General features: G+C 47.7%; 2 protein-coding genes across 2 annotated transcripts in view; both read right to left on the reverse strand.

The window, feature by feature from the left end:
- mmp15b (matrix metallopeptidase 15b) lies at nucleotides 1-26,387 on the reverse strand. The gene is made up of 10 exons (XM_052062671.1): nucleotides 25,575-26,387; nucleotides 16,039-16,187; nucleotides 15,755-15,877; nucleotides 14,248-14,555; nucleotides 7,305-7,466; nucleotides 6,974-7,173; nucleotides 4,350-4,488; nucleotides 2,386-2,536; nucleotides 2,080-2,198; nucleotides 1-1,777 (listed from the first exon to the last, which is right to left on the reverse strand). Exons 1-10 carry the CDS (start codon nucleotides 25,710-25,712, stop codon nucleotides 1,275-1,277), a joined length of 1,992 nt encoding a protein of 663 aa, XP_051918631.1. The 5' UTR covers nucleotides 25,713-26,387; the 3' UTR covers nucleotides 1-1,274.
- The window catches only part of LOC127599858 (adhesion G-protein coupled receptor G5-like), a 78,159-nt gene that overhangs the window by 34,941 nt on the left and 16,587 nt on the right, over nucleotides 1-26,631 (reverse strand). The gene's annotated exons all lie outside the window — the stretch shown is intronic.

The raw sequence follows: 26,631 nt of genomic DNA on the forward strand, positions 1-26,631 counted from the left end.
TGTACACAAGACTGCAATTCCACATAAATTTGAAGTTTAGCCAATTCCACAGAAATCACAAGTGTAGCCTTTGTCCACCGGTCAAGTACACAAAGTTCAAGTTCATGAACTTGTTTGTCTTTGGAAGGAGCTTCTCAAAATCGAGTGGCAGTTTCAAACCACACTGGCAAACTGTCTTGGTCTTTTTAGGAATGACCTCTTGAGGTTATCTTGAGGGTCAATCCATGGTAGACATGTCGACCAAATGTGAAAATGGCTTAAAGGGGGCTGGAATTACAAAGAAGCGCAGGTGGTGCTCCATTCATGCATCCGTTTTCTACAAAGCCAATTGTTAGGGCCGAGTCATCAAGCTTTGACCAAAACTAAAATGAGTCCATCGTCAACACTATCCACGTGTTTGGTGTCTACGATCCAAATGTGCTCGCAATCGGACAAAATTTCAATGGCGGTTCGTCTTTGAAGTAACTCTGCAAATGACCGGCAAATGAAAAATATTCCAGAACCAAAAAGCCAGATTTGATGTGTGTTAGGAAACATGGGGTGTCCGATTTTGGGGGCTGGAAACATCCATGCGTTGCTTTTTGAAACAAAACGGCAACTTCCGGTGTCTTTTCAGGCATGGCTTCTTGAGACTTTTTAAAAATGCATATGGCTTCAGGGGATTTTTTTCTTTTAAAGCAAAGGGGTTGCCAGGCTGCCTCTGAATGTAAACTGAGTGTACCGTGGTGAGAGGTAAGAAGAAGGGGCGGGGCATCCTGGTTTCAAAATCACTCGGTCAATAATAACAAAAAAAACAACAACATCAAACCCAATGAACGCAAACAATGTGCAAACTTGTCTCGTATAAATAGACTACAGTCGATGCACCGTTGGGGGCGGGGGATGGGGGGGGGGACGGGCACTGAACTAGTTTTCCTCGATGGATCGATTAGTGAATAGAATGATGTGGCCTGCTAAGGTAAAATAAAAAAAAGTCTCCACTTCAAGTTTCTTGCTAAATGGGCCTTTGAATATTCATTGGTATTAAGTCAGTATAGTAGACGTTTTTCAGTCTTAAAGGCCCTCTGAGGGACACCAGAATGACGATTTTGACACATGGATCGCGATCAACCAACAAGTCATCCATCACGATCCATCGACGGATTGTCACGTCCATCCCGAGTCAGCACAGCATGCGTGTGGATCAGTGACCGCCTGTTTCAATGAATTGCGGGAAGCTACGCCGAGCATCTGTCCAGGGCTCAGCGCCCCCCCCCATCTAAGAGTTGCCCAGTTCAAACCCAGTCTTGCAGCGAGCGCTTGCAGTGCACCAGAAGCCTCGGTGCCCCCTTGCTCTGAAGCGTGTTGATGATGGCGTAGATCAGGCCCAGGATGCACAGCACCAGAACCAAGGGGACGCTCACCATCAGGATGTTCATGGTCCGCTCCTGGCTGTCGTCCACCTTCAGAACCACGTCCACTTCGTTGGTGTCCTCCTCGCGGGTCTCGCGCTCGTCCTCATCGGTGTCTTTATCGCCGTCCGCCCGGTCGCCACCTTGGTCCTCGTCGTCCTTGTCGTCAACTTTGTCGTCGTCGTCGTCGTTGCGCCCGGCGTCCGGATTAAACGGCGGCTGGTTGACCTTCGGGTATTTATCGTCGCCGTCCGTGTCCGGGGGGTCCAAGTCCACATTGCAGCCCATGAAGTCGCGCAGGATGGACTTGGGGTAGCCCGGCTCGCTCTTCATGCGGTGATTGTCAAACTTCCAGTATTTGGAGCCCTTGTAGAAGTAGGTGTACGCTGGCCGAGACAAAAAGCCACAGGATAAGACCGCAGCGTTGCCATGTTCCGATTAACTTTGCACAAGCTTCGCCCCGTATCTCAACACCTTTTACTGTATCGTGCTTTGCATGTTGTTTCCAACATGAGCTAAACATTCCTCATTCCTTTCTGAGAATTGAGCGACCACTCCCTCCTTCTTTGTTTCAGGTCTGGTGCATTTCCTCCCGCCCTCCCCCTACCCCCTCGAGCCGTCTTTCAATCACATCAATCTCACTTGGGCTCAGGAAGCACTCTGCTCGTCTTTCGTCATCTGCACTCACCTCCGTCGTCACTTAGGAAGGCCCCCTTGGGAGTGGAGGGCACGGAAGACCCCCACACGCTGATGGGCTTTGGGTAGCCTCTGTCGGCAGAGCGCGACTGTTCGTTGAAACGCCAATACCTGCAGCCAAATCAAATGAAAATAAAGCCCTTATCCAGCTACCTGCTGGATACTCTACAAAAAAACCAAATCCATAACAGCGATCTTATCGGCGCCCTCAGCAGTTCTGTTTTTGTACCAAAGATTCTGGACTTCTTGCAGTTCTAGGAACATATGTGGAGCAGCATGTAGGTGAGGGTTGCATTACCAGTCTCCCTGAAAGAGGTAGGTGTATCCCGAAGGCTCCCACCAGATGGCCGCATCGATGCGGTCGTAGGGGATGTCGTGGCCGTAGTGGCCCAGCTCCAGCGGGTAGCCTTGCTCCAGGTTGGCCTCCCGGAAGAGCCAGAATCGGTTTTCTGGAGGAACGACAAGAGAAGGTGCATTGACCATCAATTCAGGACTTGCTTGAAATGGGACGCTTATGAGCTGAGACATACTCATGGCTTGCCCCTTCCTCTCCTTGACAAGAATTACAAATGATCCGACAATCCGCATGTAAAGGACACGATTGGCAAGGCCACATAGCAATTAGTGCGCCTGACGTCAGCCCACACTGGTTTATTGTTTCTTAAAACGGGGGATTCCACCATTCCTCTTGGCACGGCCACCCCTCCCATTTGGCTTCAATTCTAACCCCTCACTCCTTCTCCCTTCAAACCAACCCCAAGCTTTCAAGTCAAAGCTTTACACACTCAGCATCTGGACGGAACGAGAAGATGATGTCATGGTGGTGGAGGTAAGATCTTGAGACTTCATGACTCTGTCACGTCCGCCGAGTCAACGGTTTGATTTCTTCGCGCTGGATAACTCGACTCCCGCCCACTCCAAAGAATCCATGTTATGATAAAGTTCTTTTTATAGTTTTTGAGCACAACAAGAGACTCTACCTATGGCCTGGCAGCCAGACTGTCCAAATATCCACCCACTGGAGAAGATACTTCAGATCTGCACTTTTTTTTTCTCACTCCTTCTCAAGGTCTGGCCGCTCTGATGTGCGTCCGAGTGTCACCCTGGGAGGCTTTACTATGACATCACCCTCCTCCTCTCGCTCATCCTCATCTTCCTCATCTACAGTCCAGGTTTGGGCTGCCGTGTTGTAAAAATACAAGCTGCTCTCTGGGACTCGCTGTAGAAATAAGACGCCGCGCTCAGCGAGATTTACAGCGAATGCATTACATGTGGAAGGGAGGCGTGGTCCTTACGCCTTCAAGCTCCACAGTCTGTTACACATTGAAAACGTGCCAATGTACATAAAATACCTTGTACGGTATTTTGACTCTGGTCACATGGTGAGCACTGTTCAACCTCGCTGATCGACGTGTGCCGTATCATGGGATAGAGCGGTGGTTCTAAAAGTGGGGTCCGGTTTGCCACAGATTGAAGTCCGCAAAAATCATGACCCTAACCCTAACCCTAACCCCTAACCCTAACCCCTAACCCTAAAGCTAACCCCTAACCCTAACCACTAACCACTAACCCCTAACCCCTAACCCCTAACCCCTAACCCCTAACCCTAACGCTAACGCCTAACCCTAACCTTAACCCCTAACCCTAACCCCTAACCCTAACCCTAACCCTAACCCCTAACCCTAACCCCTAACCCTAACCCTAACCCTAACCCTAACCCTAACGCTAACCCCTAACCCTAACCTTAACCCCTAACCCTAACCCTAACCTAACCCTAACCCCTAACCCCTAACCCCTAACCCCTAACCCCTAACACTAACCTCTAACCCTAACCCTAACCCTAACCCTAACCCTAACCCTAACCCCTAACCCAAAAGAAGCGCCTTTTCCCACTCCCTACTTTAGCTTTAAGGCATTCAAAAGCACAGATTTGATTGTGATGTATAAATCGGAGATTTCTGCAAGATCAAGAAAGAAATTTGGCATCGTTTATGCCGGGGTCTGGCCCAACAAATAATTTGAGCCATCTTAAGCAACAGAGCTACAGTTTGAGTCCATTTCGGTGGCGGACAAAGAAAGAAGTGGTGCTAACCTGGGCGCAGACCTGGAACTAGCACGAGCAAAAGCGCCTTGGAAAAGGGCCAGTTGATGATTCTTTAGCCTGTCAGGTTGGCTCTATTTGTTGAGCATCACTCAAAACTGCGCATGATCTAACTCTTGCATTTGCTCTCATGAGACGGTCTGAGCAGGTTTCAAACACACCTTTGAAGAAGACAAACCGGCCGTCGTGTCTTTCGTACGCGGCGTCGATGTCTCCGGGCAGACCTCGCCAAAAGTGTCCGATGGGCATGGGGTAGTTGTCCAGCACCCTGTTCCTGCGCACCCTCCAGAACCAACGGCCCTGGTAGACACAAGACCATTCGATGATTATTGGTCTTCCAGCGCAAAACTATCATCCCCGCTTTCGTTTTTGAGCAAGGAGCGTTCCAGGGAGGCTAATAAAAGCAGCACAGGAAGAGGGATTGAACCTTGGTATGGTAGACAGATTTACACCATGCACGGCCATTTATAAGCCGGTGAGTCAGTCGCCGTGACCGTCCGGGGATAAAGTAACGGCCAGATGCTCAAAGGGACTTTATCTTTGGCAAGAGTTCCAAGATTCGTCCTTTGAGGGCGGGCAAGGAGGTCAGAAAAGGTTTGCGCTATCCGCCCGCCATTTTCTTGTCAGGACGAGGCGGAAATCGACCGCGGTGCAGCAAGCGGATCGTTGATGTTTAGCATTGAAATCAGATAAATGTTTTAACGTACGACTCGCCAGTGAGAATAAATGGATGAATGGGGAGGGCGGGGGCGGGGGGGGGGGGGGCACGTCCAACAATTTCTTCGAACGTAATTATGTGACAGGCACGTGAATGACGCGCCGCGGTTTGCTGCTTCAGCGCATCAAGTCAGCCGGCTTTGCCTTGCTAACGGAGCGCTCGTGCTGAATCGTCTTGATTCACAAGGACATGGCAGCAATTTTTATTGTATTTTTTTTTTTAGATCATGAAACATGAAGCCTTTATTGGCTATAAATTGGCTTTGTTTTTACTCTTTTAGGGCGAACATGTGCAGGGGCTGGTGTGTGCCAACCCGCTTCTAGTGTCTTATATACTTTATGTTATTATTTGTTTTATTGCAATATTGACGTTCATGTGCACACACAAAAAAAAAAGCTACATGTGCATTCACTGGCAATTTTGCAGAACAAGCAGTATTCAAAAAGTAGAAGGTTCTGCGAGTGACCAATTGACAGTAACAAAGACGAGTGTGTGCTCTTGAGTGTATTTAAGGGGCAAAAAAGGTCCTACCAGGGTTCATTATGGGGAACACAAAGGATGCATGGTGAGCGTCACACACACACACACACACACACACACACACACTCGCAAATACGCTTGGAGGCCGGACGGGCTGCGGAACATAATGGCTCTCGCTGTCATCAACAGAGACAAGACACAAAGCAACTGGAACACGCTGCGACGTCTGCGGATGTGACACCCCTTTGTCCGGGTTGCTCAGTATAAATAAAAGCAACGGCAGGTTGTCCTGCGGTTGGTCATGGCCCTGCTTTATGTGGCCGTATTTTTCATCCATTTTGCTTTTCAATGCTTTTCACAGAATATGGGCAAAATTTGGGAAAATGCACCTCGCCAGGATGGGTCGAACTGCGAAGCGTGCAATGGAAAAGAGCTGCCAAAATGCCAGCTGGCTGAGCCGAAAGTGGCCCGTTTTGTTTTAGCGAAAAGCTCACTTCTTCGCGTTGGTGTGGACGCAGAGGCCCTTTAAGGCCAAGCACCTGACCGCACCTCGGCACTTTATTGGCGCGGCTTCTCGTAAAAGACAGCCGCCCTGTCGTTTCACCATCTCCGGCACTTGCCATTTGGATTCATTTCCCGGTAAATGTGCAAGGCGGGACGAGAGCTTTGAGGTGATTCGAACGCAAGCGCTGTTGGGAATTTCGTGGATGGTTTCCTGTATTCGTTTTGGAATTTTTTTTTTCTTTTTTTGCATTTGGCATTTATTTGATTGATATGAATGTTATGTGTTTTTAAGATGATATGCAATGATTTTGTGTGTGTGTGTGTGTGTATATATCAACATATACACACACATACACACAAATGGATTTATAAAGATGGCTGAATGCATTTTTATTTTTCTCATCTTGAATCTCTAACATATATTTTAGCAATATGCATTGTATTAATTTTGTATCTACAATAAATAGAAATGGGCGGCCCGGTAGTCCAGTGGTTAGCACGTGGGCTTCATAGTGCAGAGGTACCGGGTTCGATTCCAGCTCCGGCCTCCCTGTGTGGAGTTTGCATGTTCTCCCCGGGCCTGCGTGGGTTTTCTCCGGGTGCTCCGGTTTCCTCCCACATTCCAAAAACATGCGTGGCAGGCTGATTGAACACTCTAAATTGTCCCTAGGTGCGAGTGGTAGCGTGGATGGTTGTTCGTCTCTGTGTGCCCTGCGATTGGCTGGCAACCGATTCAGGGTGTCCCCCGCCTACTGCCCGAAGACAGCTGGGATAGGCTCCAGCGACCCTAGTGAGGATCAAGCGGCTCGGAAGATGAATGAATTAATAAATAGAAATGATACATTATAAGCGCCTTTGGTGTAATAACATACATGATTGCCATTCTTGTGACCGGGGTTGGAGTCCCAGGCGATGCACTGTTTCTTTGGTTCAAATGTCACATAAAAATGTGTGCAGTGAAAAAAAAGCAAAGAAAAAGGGATCTCAGGCCATTTGAGTTTCCTTTCCAGATGTATAATTGTGTTGTTTTCGATTGTGCGAGTTGCCAGGTATGAGCGCAAGGACCTGCGGGTTAAATTTTACCTTAAAGACAAACATCTCTCCACGCAGCATGGCCACCGTATCAAAGTTGCCTTCGCAGATGTCGGGTCCGTAGTGGTCCGGTCTATCGGTGGTCCTGGGCCGGTCCGGTTGACGGGGAGGGGGATTGTGCGGCGGCCGGGGGTCCGGGCGGCGCGCCGTCACGGTTGGCAAGGCCTGAGTGGGCTTGTTGTCTTGTGTACCTGCACAATAGACAATCAGACTGTTGACGCCAGTTGCCCACAGCCAAAAACTGTCCGGTAAACAATGACAAACAAAGAACAAGCACGTTTGTCTCGGCCGAGGGAGAAGGAGTAGCGAGCGTTTTTCTCACCGTAGATCTGCTGAATGCCTCTGCGGTCGTCGTCGGGCAGCTGGAAGTTTTCCGTTTCCATCCACTGGTAAAAAGGAGCCATGATGGCCAGCGGGTTGTTGGAGTGCTCCAAGCCCAAAGCGTGACCCAGCTCGTGAATGGCGACCAGGAACAGGTCGTTGCCTGCAGGGGGACCGACAAGCAAAGGATTTCATTGGGTTTTTGGTTGTTTTTTTTAATCCCAATCCACACGAGCAAGATTTTAGCAATTATTCGGGATGTTTGTCTTACTTTGGACATTTCAAAAAATAGACGTCTGTCTTTAATGGTTTCATGTTGAAATGAAATGTCTGTACCCTTGTGACATGAAGAACCCCTGCGAATTAATGCTACCTGTCCGTGACTCACCAAAAAAGTCCAGTCGAGTCAAGTCAAGAGTATTTCTGGAGCACTTTCAAACAGCCATCGCTGCATACAAAGTGCTGTACATGGAGCGATTTAACATACACAATAAACAGTAAGACGAATCCGTAATAAAGGCGGTAGAAAGCACCAGACAGTAAAATCAAGAACAAGTCAAGTCAAGTCAAGAGTATTTCTCGAGCACTTTCAAACAGCCATCGCTGCATACAAAGTGTTGTACATGGAGCGATTTAACATACACAATAAACAGTAAGACGAATCCGTAATAAAGGCGGTAGAAAGCACCAAGCAGTAACATCAAGAACAAATCTAAGTCATGCTGAGTCGAACGCCAAATAAAAGCCAAAAAAAGGCCCCCAACCCACCAGGTGAATCAGAATCGCTAGTTTCCAAGCCGTAGCGTAGTCAACACTGTCAAAATGGCCCGAAACGCCACTCAAGGGTTAACCAATGTCCTGGGAGCATCAACTCAATCTCTGTCTATTGAGATTTATTCCATTAATCTCACGGGGGGGGGGGGGGGGGGGGAAATGAAGAACATGAAACTTTATGCGACACGATAATGAACATGTGCTTTGATTCTAAAAACTGTTCAAGGGAGAATCTGGAAAGCATCTGACTTGATGATCTGGCTTGCGTTCAAGCCCTCGGCGAACATCACAGCGCAGCGCGTAGCGACTGGAAGATGGCGTCTGTTCATTGTTCTCACTCCGAGATGATGTCACCCGCAAGAGAGACGACGGCGGCCGATATGCATCGCACATTTCACCGGCCGTCAAGGGCCGCACTTGTCGGACACGCCGGATGGGAAAAGAGATGGCGTGACCCGCGTGACCCTGTAAGTGATGTGGGGACCCCCCCGCACCTCCTAATTAGCTTTCTGCAGTTGGCTGAACCATGAACTGAGCTATCGGTAACTACTGGACATTGTTACTCCTCAACGGTCGACAATTTGGAGTTTGACCCTAATTTTCGGCGGTAATGCACCACAAAAAAATGCACTAATGGCTCACTTAATTCACGAGTCAAGCATTCGTGCTTCTTTCGTTGGTTTTAAATGGTCTCCCCTAAATTACTCCACAGAATTATGCAAAAACAGAATTTAAAAAATTGGGTCAAAAAGCTTTCTTTAACCCATAAATAACAATGTTTGAGTTGTTTTGGACAAAACAAGGTTGTTTAGTTTAAAAAAAAACGTTCAAAACATCCCAATTTGGGTTCATGTTTAGATAATTCATTCATAATAATAATAATAATAATAATAATAATAACAACGCCAGTGGAGGTTTTTAAGGACCGGGGTGATGTGATCACGAGTGCGGGTGTGAGTGAGTAGGCGGGCGGTGGCATTCTGGATGTACTGTCGTCTATTGAGGAGTTTGGAGGTTGTACCGTAGAGAATGCTATTGCAGTTGTCAAGGCGGGAGGTGGTGAATGTGTGGGTGAGGGTTTGAGCAGCGTTGAAAGAAAGTGATGGGCGGAGACCTACTTTCTGGACGATTACTAATCCTTCATGTTTGCAGTAGGAAGACGGATGTTGTGAAGTCTTATTGAATGCGTTTCCTGGAAAAAGTTGTGTACTTTCGCCATGGGTACAAAACCATTGGGGAAAAGCGTGGGTGCTACGGGTAAAAGTGTGGGTGTTGGCAGCCTTTCCTATTTCCATTTTCTTCAATGGGGAAATCTTGTGTTGAAAATGAACATGTTTCACCATTGTTTGCCAATTGGTAGAATTGAAATGTGTATAAGGCGGCCCGGTAGTCCAGTGGTTAGCACGTCGGCTTCACAGTGCAGAGGTGCCGGGTTCGATTCCAGCTCCAGCCTCCCTGTGTGGAGTTTGCATGTTCTCCCCGGGCCTGCGTGGGTTTTCTCCGGGTGCTCCGGTTTCCTCCCACATTCCAAAAACATGCGTGGCAGGCTGATTGAACACTCTAAATTGTCCCTAGGTGTGAGTGTGAGCGTGGATGGTTGTTTGTCTATGTGTGCCCTGCGATTGGCTGGCAACCGATTCAGTACTGCCCGGAGACAGCTGGGATAGGCTCCAGGACCCCCAGCGACCCTAGTGAGGATCAAGCGGCTCGGAAGATGAATGAATGAATGAATGAAATATGTATAATTTGTGAGTCACATGAATGTGGCCATATTAGCATTGTACAGCTAGCCAAGCGCTAACAAAGAGCCCAGACAACGAGAGCTTTGTCAAGGAACCATGGCAACGCCTCACTGGCATGAACTGGCCACGTCGCACATAAAGTTCAGCCTGGTGTGCTTCTCTGTCTCCAGCCGGCATTCTTCGGCGCCGCACTCCGGCCGTCACCCAGGAAGTCGAGCGGCACAATGGCTGACTACAGCAAGGGGCGCAAAAACGTCATGACTTTTACGGATTTCTTCTTTTGCAGAAGGTGAATCAGCGGGTGCGTCGCATGAAGACGTTTAACACGTCCAAGAACAGATCGTTTTATGGCCTCGCACGCTTTGTTGGGGCGAATTCACACAGAATGAGCAAAGGTCTTGCTACTCAAACTTTTGTCTGTAGCTCAGATGAAGTCATCACGTATGAAGCCCGGACATCACAGGGGGGCACAAACAAATGAGGGATGGGCAACTTTAATGGGAGGCTGCCCACAATTTGTCATCAGCACTCCTTGGGGGCCACATAAGTCCTCACGCACTTCCTGAGCATTCTGGCTGTGAGCGGTCTCCTCTCTATCCACACACTTGTGACTGGTCGAAGCTGCTGCCTTCTTTTCCTTCCTCTCTTTTGCCACTCAGTGACAAACATCAAGTCTCAACTGGATTGATGGAACTAATCCATGAAGTCACCTTGACACCATATCGCATATTCTGTCGTATCATGTTGCTAATTTCACCATTAAATGTCATTTCAGTTCCCTTTTATGGATCATATTTTATTTGGATAAACATTTGTGCTAAAGGGGCCAGAGAAAAAAGGACACATGCGCTCAAAGAATTAATGTAGACAATTCTATGATCCTAAAGTTCACTTTGTTCTGCTGGTTTCACATTGTAGTGAGACTCCGATGTGTTGGGTTTGTTTGGATTTTGTTTTTAAGTTGATTCTTTTTTTCTTGGACGACTATAAATTGGTTGATACATTTCTCCAAAGTAGATCTTGAATACATGAAAGAAATAGAAATGGAATGTTGGGCTCCGGGGGTCTGCGGACACGCCTCAATTCGAGGAGTCCAAAGTTCAAAGCAAACACGGTGAAGCAGCATTTCGCTGTTATGCTGCACACAAATGGGCTTTTTAATTATTCATTCATTCATTCATCTTCCGAGCCGCTTGATCCTCACTAGGGTCGCGGGGGGGTGCTGGAGCCTATCCCAGCTGTCTTCGGGCAGTGGGCGGGGGACACCCTGAATCGGTTGCCAGCCAATCGCAGGGCACACAGAGACGAACAGCCATCCACGCTCACATTCACACCTCGGGACAATTTAGAGTGTCCAATCAGCCTGCCATGCATGTTTTTGGAATGTGGGAGGAAACCGGAGCACCCGGAGAAAACCCACGCAGGCCCGGGGAGAACATGCAAACTCCACACAGGGAGGCCGGAGCTGGAATCGAACCCGGTACCTCTGCACTGTGAAGCCGACGTGCTAACCACTGGACTACCGGGCCGCCGCTTTTTAATTATCTACTTTTTTTTTAATGTCTTTTGTTTGTAAATGCATTTCAACAATACATATCTAAGTGTGTGAAGCACATCGAGTTATCTTGTCGATGAAATGCACTATAAAGCTGCCTTGCCTTGCTTGCTTACTTTTGTGTATCCTGTGGAAGTGGAGGACGTCCAATTGTGGACCCACACCCTTTTAGCAACAACCTCCCACCCCCACAGCCACCCTCTTTTAGTCACCGTTGTCTTTGTTATCGACTAACACACACAAAGGACAGGGCGAGGTGCGCACACCAATGTGTGTGGGAGTGTCTTCAACTGGGGCCCACGTGGAAACTGCCCTCTTTGTCGACACACTTGACTGATTAAGGCCTCCAAGTGCAGCCAAAGGGGCATTTCGTCTCAAGCTTCCACTTCTGACGGACTTTAAATGCGCCGTCTCGCTGGGCTGCTCTTTTGGGTAAACACAGAGAATCTCTCAAAGGGCTTCGTTAGGGTGCCGCAGCACAAAAGGAAAGAACTCACTCGCTGAAAATGTTAGCATACTTTCACATGGCACATCAACCCTCGCGTGTTCACAATTTGCGATTTTTCTTTCCCCTGTAGAACACTGATATGAACAAATTGATGAATATTATAAACTTTTAAAAAAAGTAGCCACCCTGATTACTTATACTCCCAATTTGTTCCTATGGGAAAATATAGCCATTGTCTACATAGCAGGCTCGACTCCTCCACTCGAGCCTGCTATGTAGACAATGGCTCCTCCACATCGAGAGGAGCCAGATGAGGTGGCTTGGGCATCTGATTCGGATGCCTCCTGAGCGCCTCCCCGGTGAGGTGTTCCGGGCATGTCCCACCGGGAGGAGACCCCGAGGAAGACCCAGGACACGCTGGAGAGACTATGTCACCCAGCTTGCCTGGGAACGACTCGGGATCCCCCGGGGAGAGCTGGAAGAAGTAGCTAGGGAGAGGGAAGTCTGGGCTTCCCTGCTAAAGCTGTTGCCCCCGCGACCCGGCCCCGGATAAGCGGTAGATGATGGATGGATGGATGGATGGATGGTTACATAGCAGGCACGGCGTACTGACCCAACAAACACGAGAAAAATAGAGGACTTTGAACCTGAAAGTTAAACAACACAACGTGCAAACACACACACACACACACACACACACACACACACACACACTGCAAGTCAAACAAACAGCCATTCTGAAGAAAGTGCTCATGTGTGGCTGTGATTTTGAAGCTGTTCATTATTTACCATTTTTCTCAGTGCTCCTTCACTAGAGATGGCACAAGTACTGGTACTGACACTCTCTACTCTCAAGTACAAGAAGAACTAAGACGATTCCAAGAAAAAGCAAAGATTCAACTTGTGTGCTCAAGAAAAAAATATAAAAGCACAGACTTGAAAATATACTGAGCTAAGAAAGTAAAAGTCGAGGCTTTCTGTGCTGCAAAGAGCTACGTTTGTTCCATGGAAACACTGCTGACTGAAAACACTCCTCCACAAGTCACCGTTCCCCACTGAAATGATTGGAAATGCCATTGATCTCTACCAGCCCCACAAAAAAACTACAATTTCAATTTTTTCAAAAGCCAACATAAACTAACAAAGTGCTCCGGACAAGCCCAACATTAGAACTCCTGTTATGACACAGAAAGAGGGAGGAGGCGACCGTAGCCCAGAAACCCTTCTACATGTGATTCCAGAATGACCACGGCCTGTAACTAATACTTAATTACCGTTGCTTAAAGGCTTATAACCGCTGCAACTAGTTTCATCCGCCCATGTGAAACAACATTTCTTGAATTTCAATGAAAAGAAGACACAAGTGATGGTTGCACATCCCATCCTGTGGACATGGGGCCCCCTGGCTCCTTATCTTCAACCAACAGTCTCCATCTTGAGTCCTCAACTGGGCAGCGATTTGAAATTGGACCAGCAAATTGGTGCCGTTGTCCAATCTGTTTTTTTATCTTTGGCAGCTGGCTAAAGTCCAGCCTCTCCTTTCTCAAGAGCACTTTTGAGATGCAGCAGTTAATGCCTCCGTCACGTGCCGGCTAGATTACTTTGGAGTCCGCCAATCCTCCATGAAGTGTCTCCAGTTGGTCCAGAATGCTGCTGCTGGCCTCTTGACTGCTACTCGTAAGAGGGAGCACATCACTCCTACTCTGGCGTCCCATTCACTGGCTCCCTATCCTTTTTTTTCCCGTTTTCCGTTGCAGGTTCCTCTCTTTGGAATGAATGTTCGGCAAGCCCCGCGTTGCCCATCTTGAAAACTCAATTTTATTCTTTGGCTTTTGACTGGATTTTTAGTTTGACTGCTTTTGTGCTTTCTGTCTTTGTTCTTAATTTGTTTTATTGTTTCTTGTATGGGCGGCCCGGTAGTCCAGTGGTTAGCACGTGGGCTTTAGAGTGCAGAGGTACCGGGTTCGATTCCAGCTCCGGCCTCCCTGTGTGGAGTTTGCATGTTCTCCCCGGGCCTGCGTGGGTTTTCTCCGGGTGCTCCGGTTTCCTCCCACATTCCAAAAACATGCGTGGCAGGCTGATTGAACACTCTAAATTGTCCCTAGGTGTGAGTGTGAGCGTGGTTGGTTGTTCGTCTATGTGTGCCCTGTGATTGGCTGGCAACCGGTTCAGGGTGTCCCCCGCCTACTGCCCGAAGACAGCTGGGATAGGCTCCAGCACCCCCCGCGACCCTAGTGAGGATCAAGCGGTACGGAAGATGAATGAATGAATGAATGAATGTTTCTTGTATGAATTATATTTTCTACGGCACTTTGTGTACAGGCGGTGGTTGTTTTCAAGTGCTCTACAAATACGGTTGAGTTGAGTTGAGTTGAGCATTAAGCTAGCTAAGCCCCCACAGCAATTCAGCGGGCCACACTCGCACCTTGTACGTTCTGGTTTCCGATGGTCCAGGGCTCGTCCGAGTCGAAGTGCGTGTCGCCGCCCATGCCGGGCCCGGGGAAGTAAGCGTGGGCCAGGAAGCCGCCCTCTCCGTCAAACGGGGAGCTGTCACCATGGTAGCCGGACGCGAAGAAGAGCATGATGTCGGGCTCCTTTCGCCGGCCGTACTTGATCTCCTGGTAGGGGATTTCGTCGAACGTCAGTGGGGTGACGCTCTCCCACACCTTGAAGGCCTGCCGGATGGCCGCGAAGGAGTTGTACTCGCCGATCTTGGGGGTATAGTTCTGGATGCTGCGGGGCCACAAAGCGGAATCAATAGAGAGTACTCCATATATTTATTTGCTTTCGTCTGCCTGTGTTTTAAATCAACTTGTGAATAACGTCAGCTCAATTCGAATCCGACAGAAATACTTTGGCTGTAACGGCACTTGGCTATAAAAGGCCGAATGTGTTTGTCTCTGCAACAGACTGATGGAAAATTAAGCATTTTTATTTAATGTTGTTTGTGTTTATTTTATTCATTGGCCATAACCATAAAAAATTAATAAAAAATAAGTGTAAAATGTTGGACATTTGGCGGCCCGGTAGTCCAGTGGTTAGCACGTGGGCTTCACAGTGCAGAGGTACCGGGTTCGATTCCAGCTCGGGCCTCCCTCTGTGGAGTTTGCATGTTCTCCCCGGGCCTGCGTGGGTTTTCTCCGGGTGCTCCGGTTTCCTCCCACATTCCAAAAACATGCGTGGCAGGCTGATTGGACGCTCTAAATTGTCCCTAGGTGTGAGTGTGAGTGCGAATGGTTGTTCGTTTCTGTGTGCCCTGCGATTGGCTGGCAACCGATTCGGGGTGTCCCCCGCCTACTGCCCGAAGACAGCTGGGATAGGCTCCAGCACCCCCCGCGACCCTAGTGAGGATCGAGCGGCTCGGAAGATGAATGAATGAATGTTGGACATTTAACGAAAGGAGAATAAAACAATAGTCTAGGCTCAAGTTGATAAGATTTGTGTTTTGTTTCAAAAAGGACAGACCTACTACAGAATTTTCGGATTACAGTCCCGCCATTTGCAGGAGATACGGACCCACAAATGGTGGAAATCCACATTTTCTCTTGATTTTATTTTATTTTTTTTAAACAAACCCCAAAAATTCAGATAAACATTTGGAAATGGGGGGGAAAAAAATCCCGGAAAATAACAACAACAAGAAAACAAACACTTATTGATATCTAAAAATATTAGGGAATACAAAACAAAAACAAAAATCTGCACGACTGTTTTGCGATAATACGCAAAATCACAATGACTCACCACCGGACACTTTAAAGTGTTCAAGGACTCGCTGCATGATTACACATTCGCCATTGTAACATGTATACTCATGTACCGGTATGTTTTTTTACATACTTAGCCAATAAAGATTCTTGTGGTTCTGATTCGATCGCCAACTGTGATGATATGAAGTGAATCAACTTGTAGTTGCTCGATTATGCTCTCACCTGTACGTGAGATGGTTCTTGTTCCATTTGTGTCCGGTGAGGGCGTAGCGCCTGCGCCTCACGTTGGTTTTGATCTGGCCTCCAAACTTGTCGGGCACGCCACAGCGGGGTCTCTTCATGGCACTGTGGGAGGCAAACGGCAAGTTTGGATCTTTCAACACCACTTGTATCAAGCACCCGGTCAAGGATGACAGTTACACCACAAATGGGCCCCCGAGATGACAAGTGTTGTACGCTTTGACTGCCGCAATGCTAAAAAGGGAAAGTTGAACGCGTGTGCCTACCTGACGGTTTGCGGGTCCATGTGTCCGGTGACTTCCAGGCCGTAGAAACGCTGCATGTCGCTGATGGCGTTGGCCAGGATCTGCGTGGAGCGCATGGTGGACATCTGCCTGCTGGCCTGAGGAAGGTAGCCGTACATCCGCAGCCAAGACTGCACACACGACACAAAGCAGCTTTAGATAATGATTGATTATCAATTTGATCAGTGGCAATTGCGTCAGGCTGTCAGTGTCAAAGTAGGCAGCCATTTTCGCCTCTTAAAAAGGAATCCGGTGGCTTTTGCCAGCCTATATTGGGCACTCGATTAGCAGCTAGCTGTTAGCCACTATCCATAACAGCGTAGCTTGAGTTTTTTTTTTAGCATCCTCGATTGAACTTGACTTCAGGATGATCTTGTGTTCATGTTGGTGCCAACGGTTTGTGATGGAAATATAAACTAGGGCTCTACCAATCCAGCCTCCATTGGGAACGAGTCAAGTAAGCCGGCTCGCTACCACCCGCTGCTAGGAAACAACTTGAAAATAAATGGAGTATTGTTAGCGACGTATCGCCGCCATGTGTTCATTGCCCGTCTTTAAAGCCCTCCTCAAAACTCACTTGTATTCTTTGCCGTTCAACTCAGCATGACTTAGATTTGTTCTTGATTTTACTGCTTGGTGCTTTCTACCGCCTTTATTACCGACTCGTCTTACTGTTTATTGTGTATGTTAAATCGCTCCATGTACAGCACTTTGTATGCAGCGATGGCTGTTTGAAAGTGCTCCAGAAATACTCTTGACTTGACTTGACTTGACGTAAAATAAACACGTACACAAGCCCGCAAAAAAAGAAAAAAAATCCTCAAGTCTTATTTTAATCGTGGGACTCAAATTACTCAAGGCCTCGTTTCATCCCTCGTTGCTTGTCTCCATGTGCCCAGTGATGACCCACATCCCTAATGAGGTCAAACGCAAGAACCATCAATATCATTATTTGGCTGAAAATGCCATTTCTATTCCATTCCGCTAATTTGTCACAATATGTCAAATGAGCACGAACGGGAGAGGGTGGATGAGTGCTGTGTGAGTGAGTGCGCTGTGGGGCTTGTGGCTTCAAGAGAGACTGGAGGGAGAAAATGTGATACAGTACTTGAAACACAGATGATACACCCAGCTGTTGTGTGGAAACTTAATCACACACACACACACACACAGACACACACAGATAATGCTGAGACACTCGATAGGTTGACACTCCTGCCGGTCGCGCCCATGTGCACAATGCAAAGCGTTGCTGATAAAGCCCCATGTTGACTCAGCCACTCCTTCCATCCAGTTAAAAAAAATAAAATAATACTCAACTCTTCCTTCTCTTCTCCGTCTTTAGTTGACGCTAAATTCCAGCCTTGCAAAGGACAAAGTTGACCGGGTAGTGGTTGAGTTTGATTAGAAAATATAACAGCCTACTAACATTCATTCATCTTCCTAACCGCTTGATCCTCACTAGGGTCGCGGGGTGTGCTGGAGCCTATCCCAGCTGTCTTCGGGCAGTAGGCGGAGGACACCCTGAATCGGTTGCCAGCCAATTGCAGGGCACACAGAGACGAACAACCATTCGCACTCACACTCACACCTAGGGACAATTTAGAGCAGGCATGTCCAAAGTCCGGCCCGCGGGCCAAATCCGGCCCGCGGTCGAATTTCATCCGGCCCTCGGCCCCTGTCATAAAATCAGTGCCGTCTGGCCCGCAGGTTGGGCGCAATGGAACACGTGTTGCATTGACTGAGGTCTCGTAGACTGGTGAGTGATGTTTCATAGAGTACTGCTTCCCTCTAGTGGGTAAATGAGTAATAGCATTCACTAAATGAGTAATAGCATTTAGACACTTGAGGGCATCACTCACGAGTTAACAAGACATCACTCCGTGTTTATATTGACTGATATGTCATATTTCAAATGATCCTTGCAGTTGTGGATATGTGTATTGCTTGTTCATTTCCCCGTTGTTCGAGTCAAAGGTTTTGTGACTATTGAAAAGTCATGGTGATACATTTTATGTTTCAAATCAATCCATTTGCACTCAGGAGACTTCCGTTTAAGAAAAAGTCAAGTGAATAAGCAGTTGCCTGTTTCAAATGAACCAAAAGAAATTCTTAAGATTGTTGACATTCAAATAAAAATGGAAATGTGAAACAGACTGGCTTACTAAAATTTGTTGAACAATATTGTTGTTCAATGTAAAGAATGTCAGCCAAGGTCGGCCCCCCGACATTTTACCACATAAAATCTGGCCCCCTTGGCAAAAAGTTTGGACACCCCTGATTTAGAGTGTTCAATCAGCCTGCCATGCATGTTTTTGGAATGTGGGAGGAAACCGGAGCACCCGGAGAAAACCCACGCGGGCCCGGGGAGAACATGCAAACTCCACACAGGGAGGCCGGAGCTGGAATCGAACCCGGTACCTCTGCACTGTGAAGCCGACGTGCTAACCACTGGACTACCGGAGCCTACTAACACACTTGTCTAAATCATTTTCAAACTGTTTGGAAAAGAAATTGGTTGGCCCAATAACAGCATTTCCACTCATTTATTAAATGTTTTTGTCGAACAAGACAAAACACAACAGATTTCATAAACAAGTCCAAGTTGCCTTGATTCAACGTTTGCCACGAGCGGCTGACTGAGGCTCGACACCAGCACAAAGAAATATCACGCGTGGCATTTTTCTAATTGACGTGGCGGCAGTAAGTTCAAAATGGCTGAGGCAACTCTGGTATGAGGCGAATCGATTTTTATCTGACTTGGCTTAGTAAAAGTTGGCATTAAAAACTCGCAAAATCATCATTTCTAACGTGACTTTAGTGCGAAGGGGGGTTGCTTCTCATTGGCCCATAAAACGAAAATTGAAATTAGAGATTCCAAAAGAGTTGACCATGAAGGAACTTCACTTGAAACTGCTGAACTTGAACATTTTAGCAATTTGACCATCTGGCAGAGCAAATCCTTCAAGTCTTTTGTTCCCAGGACGTTTTGCCATCCATCAACTCAACGGCATCTCCGCAAAACCTCCTCGAGTTACATTTCATCACTTTCCTCTACAAATGGAGGAGAAATGCTGTCATCGTTTAGCACCTGTGCTTGGGGGGGGGGATCCAGCAAAAAGTGTGTGTGAGTTTTGTGTGAATGCATGTGAGTGCACAAGAGCAGGAAGAGGCGGCGAGAAGACTGAACTCAACATGACCCTGACCCACCTCTGCTTCCAGATAAGAGCGCTACACACACACACACACACCCACACACACACACCAAGCCAATTAGACGAGACTAGGCTAGGATGCACAGCACCAGGATCCACAAAAAGGGCGCGGTGCCAACGTCCTGGCTCATAAGAACGTAGTACGAAGCAGAAATGTGGATTTGAGTTTCATGGCTTGCTTGGCTAAAAAAATTGATGAATAACTCAACTTGACTTCAACTTGCTTGCATTTGAAATGTTGAAATCTCAAGATAATATGTATTTTGATTTGTGTATCAAAGGATTAGGGCGCCAACTCTACATTTGGATTCCAGGATTGCGTTTTTCAGAATCAGAATCAGAATCAGAATCAGAATCATCTTTATTGGCCAGGTATGTAGAACACACAAGGAATTTGTCTCCGGTATAACAAGCTGCACTAGTATCATCGTAAACAACAAAATCATTGAACCATTTTAGAGTAACCACTAGTTTTGAAGTACCATTTTGTGGTGCAAGAAGAGTGACTGTCAGTGACTGTTTAAGGAGTTAATGGCTAGAGGGAAGAACCTGTTTAAGTTTCTCCTGGATTTGGTGCGCATGGATCTGTAGCGTCTGCCTGAGGGGAGTGGCTGAAAAAGGTGGTGGGCAGGGTGCGGGGGATCCAGGAGGATTTTCCGTGCCCTTGTCTTGATTCTTGCAGTGTGCAAGTCCTCAAGAGTGGGTAGGGCGGTGCCAACGATTTTTTCCGCCGTCCTAACTGTCCGTTGAAGTCGGATTTTGTCCTTCTTTGTGGCGGCCCCAAACCAATTTGAGAACAACTACAACAAACGAACTTTATAAGTCTTTCAAATCAGGTAAATTACGTTAACTGGAGATTTGGCTCACAATAGATTCAAAACTCAACTCAACTGTATTTCTCGAGCACTTTCAAACAGCCATCGCTGAATACAAAGCGCTGCACAACTATCATATATACAACAATAAAGCAATAGATGACCCAAGATTCACATAATAATCAAAGTAATTTGTGCGACAATATTGCGAGACGTTGTGGGCTAGCTAACAGCTAGCTAACGCAAGCACCGGTAGCCTACTTTGTGTAAAGGGGCTAATACGTGAATGTATGTTTTGACGGTAATTTCGTGACTGAATCGCTTGACTGAAGTGATGACAATATTCAACTTAGCTCGAATTATGGTGGGAATTCCACTCAGCTAGCTTGATTTCTGCCACAGTGAATCATTTTGCTGTGGGGATTCCCCTCTGAAGCAGTGTCGGGCACTTCAAAGCAGACGACGCAAATGCTAATGGTCTAAAGTTCACCAGGACTGCTCTACTCTTGTCCATATTTCATCTGGCGTGTCTGGGAACGAAGCAGAGCGGAGAAAGCCCTTTCGGCGGTGACGCCGTACAGCAGCTGCTCGCGATCCCAAGGCGCCTCCGTGGGAGAAAGAAGGAGCGGGTGTGTGGCGTTTCACTTCCTCAACTCAAGTCGCTGGGAAAAAAAGAAAGCGCGACCGTCTGCTTGAGAAATGACAACCAGAAGGTCAAACCCGTTCAAACGGCAGCACGCTGAACTTGACGGTGTGCTTCTGAAATGTGGACGCAGCAGATTGGCAAAAGAATTTGAACGGAAGGCAAGTCGAGACTCCTTGTTTGAGGTTGAACACGTTTTCCCATTTCTGGCGAAGGAGTGGCAACCGCAAGGTCCAAAAACTCCAAAACAACATCGACGAATATGAGAGAAATTGAGATGACGTGATGATGAACTACGGTGTCAATATGGCGCCGAAGAGGCACTTATGCATTAAATATGACAGATTTTTCAGCAGCTCGCGACATAACCAAAAAAAATTTAAAAAGACATTAGAAAAAATTGTATTCGACATGGGCCGCAAGGTTAGTTACAAAAGGTGAAGGTGGGCAGAGTGAGAAGGGAGGCCGCCACTTTTGCGAATAATGACAATTGCATTTTAGAAGCAAAAATAAGTTTCTTCCACTGATTTATTAAAAGGTCACACGAATGATCCTCAAGGTGCTGAAAAATGGCCACCTGACTACATTTTTTTTGCTTTTGGGGGGTTCTGAATGTGGAGAGCGGCAGCCCGGTAGTCCAGTGGTTAGCACGTGGGGTTCACAGTGCAGAGGTACCGGGTTCGATTCCAGCTCCGGCCTCCCTGTGTGGAGTTTGCATGTTCTCCCCGGGCCTGCATGGGTTTTCTCCGGGTGCTCCGGTTTCCTCCCACATTCCAAAAAACATGCGTGGCAGGCTGATTGAACACTCTAAATTGTCCCTAGGTGGGAGTGCGAATGGTTGTTCGTCTCTGTGTGCCCTGTGATTGGCTGGCAACCAATTCAGGGTGTCCCCCGCCTACTGCCCGAAGACGGCTGGGATAGGCTCCAGCACCCCCGCGACCCTAGTGAGGATCAAGCGGCTCGGAGGATGAATGAATGAATGAATGAATGAATGTGGAGATGGGACTCGGCTGCTGTTAAATACAGTGCCGGATCTACCCTGTGAGATAGAGGGCCGTTGGCCACCCCAAAAACTTGGGAAAATCCTCCTCCGCTATTTGCCTTCACACCTTGAAGAGAAAGCTGATGAACAACCCAAACAACAGACAACTGCTTTCTGGAGCGACTTTAGCGTGTTTCAAAAACGTCGAAAAGCCGCCGGGACGGGACAGCACTTGGTTGAGACCCATCGTCGGCCTGCATTCCGGCCGGCGTGTATTTACGGCACGATGCTAGCGTACCTCCCTCTCTACGCCCCCTTTCCCACACCACGCGCGCATCACGCGCCTCGTCGAAAAGCATCAAGTCTGGACGCTCATCTGAATAGCAAAACAAGCATTCCTCGGCGTTTGTAAGTGTGTGCGTGTGTGAGGCCCCATCGATTAAATGTTCTTTCAGAAAGTCCTTGATAGTACCTGCCAAAGCCGGCAATATACTGTGAGTTGTAAAAAGCCGGAGTGTGTGCTCGAGTGCGTGTATATGTGTGTGTCCGCCACAATGTCAGCCAAGATACGAACACAGCTTTTATTTTGAGGTTTGGTCCGCTGCCATCTGTACTCGCCGCTGCCAGCACCCAGCGCACCGACTTACCCTCTAAAAGTCCCGGGAGGCGGGCAAGTGGAGGGATGAGAGGAGCCGGAAAAGAGTCGGAATGTTTGATAGCTTCTCAAATTTGTTGGGCCTTGGGACCCCCCCCATAGTCCCCCCCCCCCACCCACCCACCCAGTCACAAACAGAATGGGAATAATTCAAGGGTTTGCGCAACACGATTTCCTCCCCGATTGCCCCGCTGCCGTTGTGCTGCTGCTTTTGTTGTGTGTGCCTCCGCCACCAGGGGGCAGAGTAATACATGCAAAATAAGTACAGAAAGACAAAGGTCGTCAAAACTCGCTGTTCAAGTTTGGCTTCGCCGTCCGAAGTGGACTGCGGAGGTGTTTGAACAACAATGCCATTTGTAAATGGAAATCATCCATCAAGTGGAGCCTTTTAAAAGTCAAGCACAACGTCATTCATAACACTCAAGGCAATTTGGTGGGCGCGGCTTGAACTAAAAAAAAAAGCTGGCCCAAGGGCAGACCGAACTCCACTGGCATCGTGAGCAGGAATCCTCAAGAGAGCTTTGGCGCGCCGATCGGACAGCGGTGACGCAACTGCCCCCAAAATGCCGTAGGAAATAAAAAGTAGCCCTTTTTTTTGGGGGGGGGGGGGGTTAGGTCATAATATTTTCATATTAAAGTAGAAAGGGGAAATCAGTCAAAGGTTTTCTTTTCAATAACAACTAGCCTAGGGCGGCCCGGTAGCCCAGTGGTTAGCACGTCGGCTTCACAATGCAGAGGTACCGGGTTCGATTCCAGCTCCGGCCTCCCTGAGTGGAGTTTACATGTTCTCCCCGGGCCTGTGTGGGTTTTCTCCGGGTGCTCCGGTTTCCTCCCACATTCCAAAAACATGCGTGGCAGGCTGATTGGACGCTCTAAATTGTCCCGAGGTGTGAGTGTGAGTGCGAATGGTTGTTCGTCTCTGTGTGCCCTGCGATTGGCTGGCAACCGATTCTTGGGGGTGTCCCCCGCCTACTGCCCGAAGACAGCTGGGATAGGCTCCAGCACCCCCCGCGACCCTAGTGAGGATCAAGCGGCTCGGAAGATGAATGAATGAATGAACAACTAGCCTAAGCACGGCATTGCCCCTAAAAGCCCCCAACAGAACAAACCTTGACGGTGAACAAATTGGCGCCTGTCCACAATTACATCACCCAAACGAGGCAGCGACTAATTTGAGCGCCCAGCACCTCACGAGCGCTTATCGGGTTTCGTCCTCTCGCCTTCTTCGCTCAAGTTTGCTCTCACACTCGTTTGCGCCTCGACACAAGAGGAGCCATTGTCTTGCCGCGGATTCCCCCCTTCCCCTCCCCCTGCGTCACTACCCAGCATGCCTCTGCACTGTGTCACATGATCTACAGATCAGACTGGCCGCTGTGATTGTGAGTGCGGATGGTTGGTCGTCGATATGTGCCCTGCGATTGGCTTGCAATCAATTCAAGGGGATGCCCCGCCTTCTGCTGGGATAGGCGCTGTCACGCCCGCGACCCGCCTGAGGAGAAACACTTCCGAAAATGGATGGATTGTTATAATAATTATATAATGTTATAACAATATAATAATAATGTTATTATCACGAGAAGTGCATACACACAAACACACACATACACATGCACACACACACACACACACACATTTACACTCACATACACCTGGTGTCAGTGTTCTCTCGGTATTCCCCGAGTGGGATTTGGGGGTCAAAGGCCATTCCAGATGACAATCAAGCGCTCTCGCTTTCAATCAAAGACGACGGGGTGCCTGCCGGCGAAGAATTTGGTTTTGGATTCTTCAGCAATATCAACGTTTGCCGTCGCAGCATAAATCTGTTTTGTGTTTTGGAGCCACGATGCTCGCATGTCCCGTTTTGAACGTACGAGCGAGCGTGCCCGGGCATATCGGCCGTTTAGCTGGTGAAATGTGCTGACGATGCACATGGAGTGACATGTGGAATAATTTGCATGTGCAAAAAAACAAAAAAAAAAATCAGTCAATAAAAATCTGTACTGTCAGGCATGTGTAAAAAGACGCTAACTGACAGATCACCAAAAAATAAATCAAAAAACATGACCATGACCGAAATGGATTCCCTTTGCTTTGAAAGTGACATCACTTTCGAGTTTACTGCTCACTGGACTGACCTCTGATGCCTTCAATGACTTCAATTACTGTCTGTAACTTTTAATAGCATGTTCATAAATTGATCTATTACATCATTAACTGCTCGATAAATCAATGATTAATAGCACGCTATCCAACGTTGTGGTTTACAAATACTGTCCAACAATGATCAATATTCATAAGTTAAACAAATAGCGAAATCACAAAGTTGACAATGAACAAAAAAAATAAATATGGGACAAATAAAATGCTCAATGTTAGCATAATAAGCATAAATACATTTGACTATCAATCATATATTTGTAATTGATATCATTTTGACCGTGCTGGCTTCATGTGGCAGGTCCACCTAATGGTGTGTCCAGCAGTTGAATTCCGTTGTTGCGGACACAGATAAACACACACAGATAAACACACACAGATAAACACACTGATGCACGCCCTCACACGCGCCCGTGAGAGTGTGCGCAAAACACACACGTAAGTTCATTAAGCAACAATTGTTTGGGGAGTTGCTCATCAGTCCACACATTGCGCAAAGTCAACTCTGTCTTTTGTCTGACATGGACAGACGTACGCACGCACGCACACGCGTAGGCACACGCCAACACCGGAAAGGAAAGGAGTACTTTCTGGCACTGTGTTGACTATTTTTTTAATGCCTTTGATATTCTGATATATAACAATTGAAGTGCGACAATGAGGGCTCCCTCTAGCGGTAGAGGAAAGAATCGCTGCACACCGCCAGCACAGTTGCGTTCAACGCCATAGTGAACTTGTTTGTTTTCAAACCTTGATCAAGGGATCGTGTTTTATGCACAGAGCGAGGATGAGCGGTGCTGAAAATGAATGAATGAAATCACGTTACAATAATAAATACAATATTGAAGAGGAAACCCCCCGTTTTTGTCCTCTATGCACCTGAATTTTTGGAGTGCAGTGAGGAATACAAGAACAAGGTCACAAACCATTGTGGTGGGGACCGTTGGGTTGCTCGACCACCCACATTCCCGCTTACTGTTCTTGGTAGACTTATTTTCGGCGCAGATGAGTGCGACCCGAGGACACGAAGGTGGTCAGTTGCCCTTCCTACCTCCGAGTTGAAGCCGCCGCTGGCGCCGCCGCCGTCCTCGTCCTCCTCCTCTTGGGCTCCGCGCGCCCCGAGCGTGCAGACGCACACCGCCAGGAAGAGGCTCCGTCTCCACAGCAACCGGGGGGAAGAGCCGGCCATGGTCCGCTGGTTGCCGGTGAGGTCGTTGCAGGAACGGTGCAATACGGTGAGCGAAGCGAGTACGAGGTTGGGGTCTTTCTTGTAGACGGGCAGAAAAACGCGGCAGGACAAGAGCCGACTAAAGGTCGACCTGCATGCCGGGAAGCTCCGTGTCAGCGGGTGAGATGGGCTGAGCCTCCATGGAAGGGGTCTAAGCTAGTGTTTATCGCAAGCGGGTTGAAGTAGGTAAAGCAACCTTGCAACAACAGCAACAAAAAAGTGCACTTTGAACGAGTTTGTTCCTGAGGACTTGCGACTTCCTCCTCCAGAGATAAGAAAGCGTCAGTGAGACAAAAAAAGTGAGAAACTCCACCGCACCTGAGCCCCTAATTGGCAACGTGAGCGTTGTGTCGCCTTCAATAATGCACTTTGTAGTCGTTGCAACGCGGGAAACAACAAAAACAAGGACAAGAGCAGCTCGCGTGGGCTCAAACTCGCCTCACGGTCCGGAGTCCAAAGCTCTTATTCCGCCAGCAGGACGAGCAGGACAGCGAGTATGCGACTGATGAGTTGCGCGTGAGCGTCTTTGTCAAGCTCAAGGGAGCGCGCAAAAAAGCGTGAGCGACCGGAAGTAACGTGTGGCGGGGGACTGTCAAAATAAAATCAAGTTCCGCAAAATCCCGTGCAAAATAAACGACCACTGACAGTGTTTTTTTCTAGCACTTGACAGTATGATAATTTTTTAACAAAAAGAAATTATAAAGGTATTACATATAACATTTGTCATAACTTTATTTACAATATATCATGTTTGCAATCGTGCTGAATATTTGTAGTTTTATTTCCAGAAAATATAATCGTTTAAGTAATGAATGCTAAATAATACGATACTATGATAGTATCAGTCGTGACTTCAAAAAACATATATATCGAGAAAGAG

This window comes from Hippocampus zosterae, chromosome 4 (assembly GCF_025434085.1).
Source record: "Hippocampus zosterae strain Florida chromosome 4, ASM2543408v3, whole genome shotgun sequence".
NCBI lineage: Eukaryota > Metazoa > Chordata > Actinopteri > Syngnathiformes > Syngnathidae > Hippocampus > Hippocampus zosterae.

What these genes read in the sequence shown, in the direction of transcription:
- mmp15b (XM_052062671.1), bottom strand. Translation starts at nt 25,712, where the DNA reads ATGGCCGGCTCTTCCCCCCGGTTGCTGTGGAGACGGAGCCTCTTCCTG. An exon ending in GCGGCGGCTTCAACTCGGAG is followed by an intron (nt 16,188 to 25,574) that starts GTAGGAAGGGCA and finishes TCGTGTGTGCAG; the next exon opens with TCTTGGCTGCGGATGTACGG. An exon ending in CCGGTTTGTCTTCTTCAAAG is followed by an intron (nt 2,537 to 4,349) that starts GTGTGTTTGAAA and finishes TCGTTCCTCCAG; the next exon opens with AAAACCGATTCTGGCTCTTC.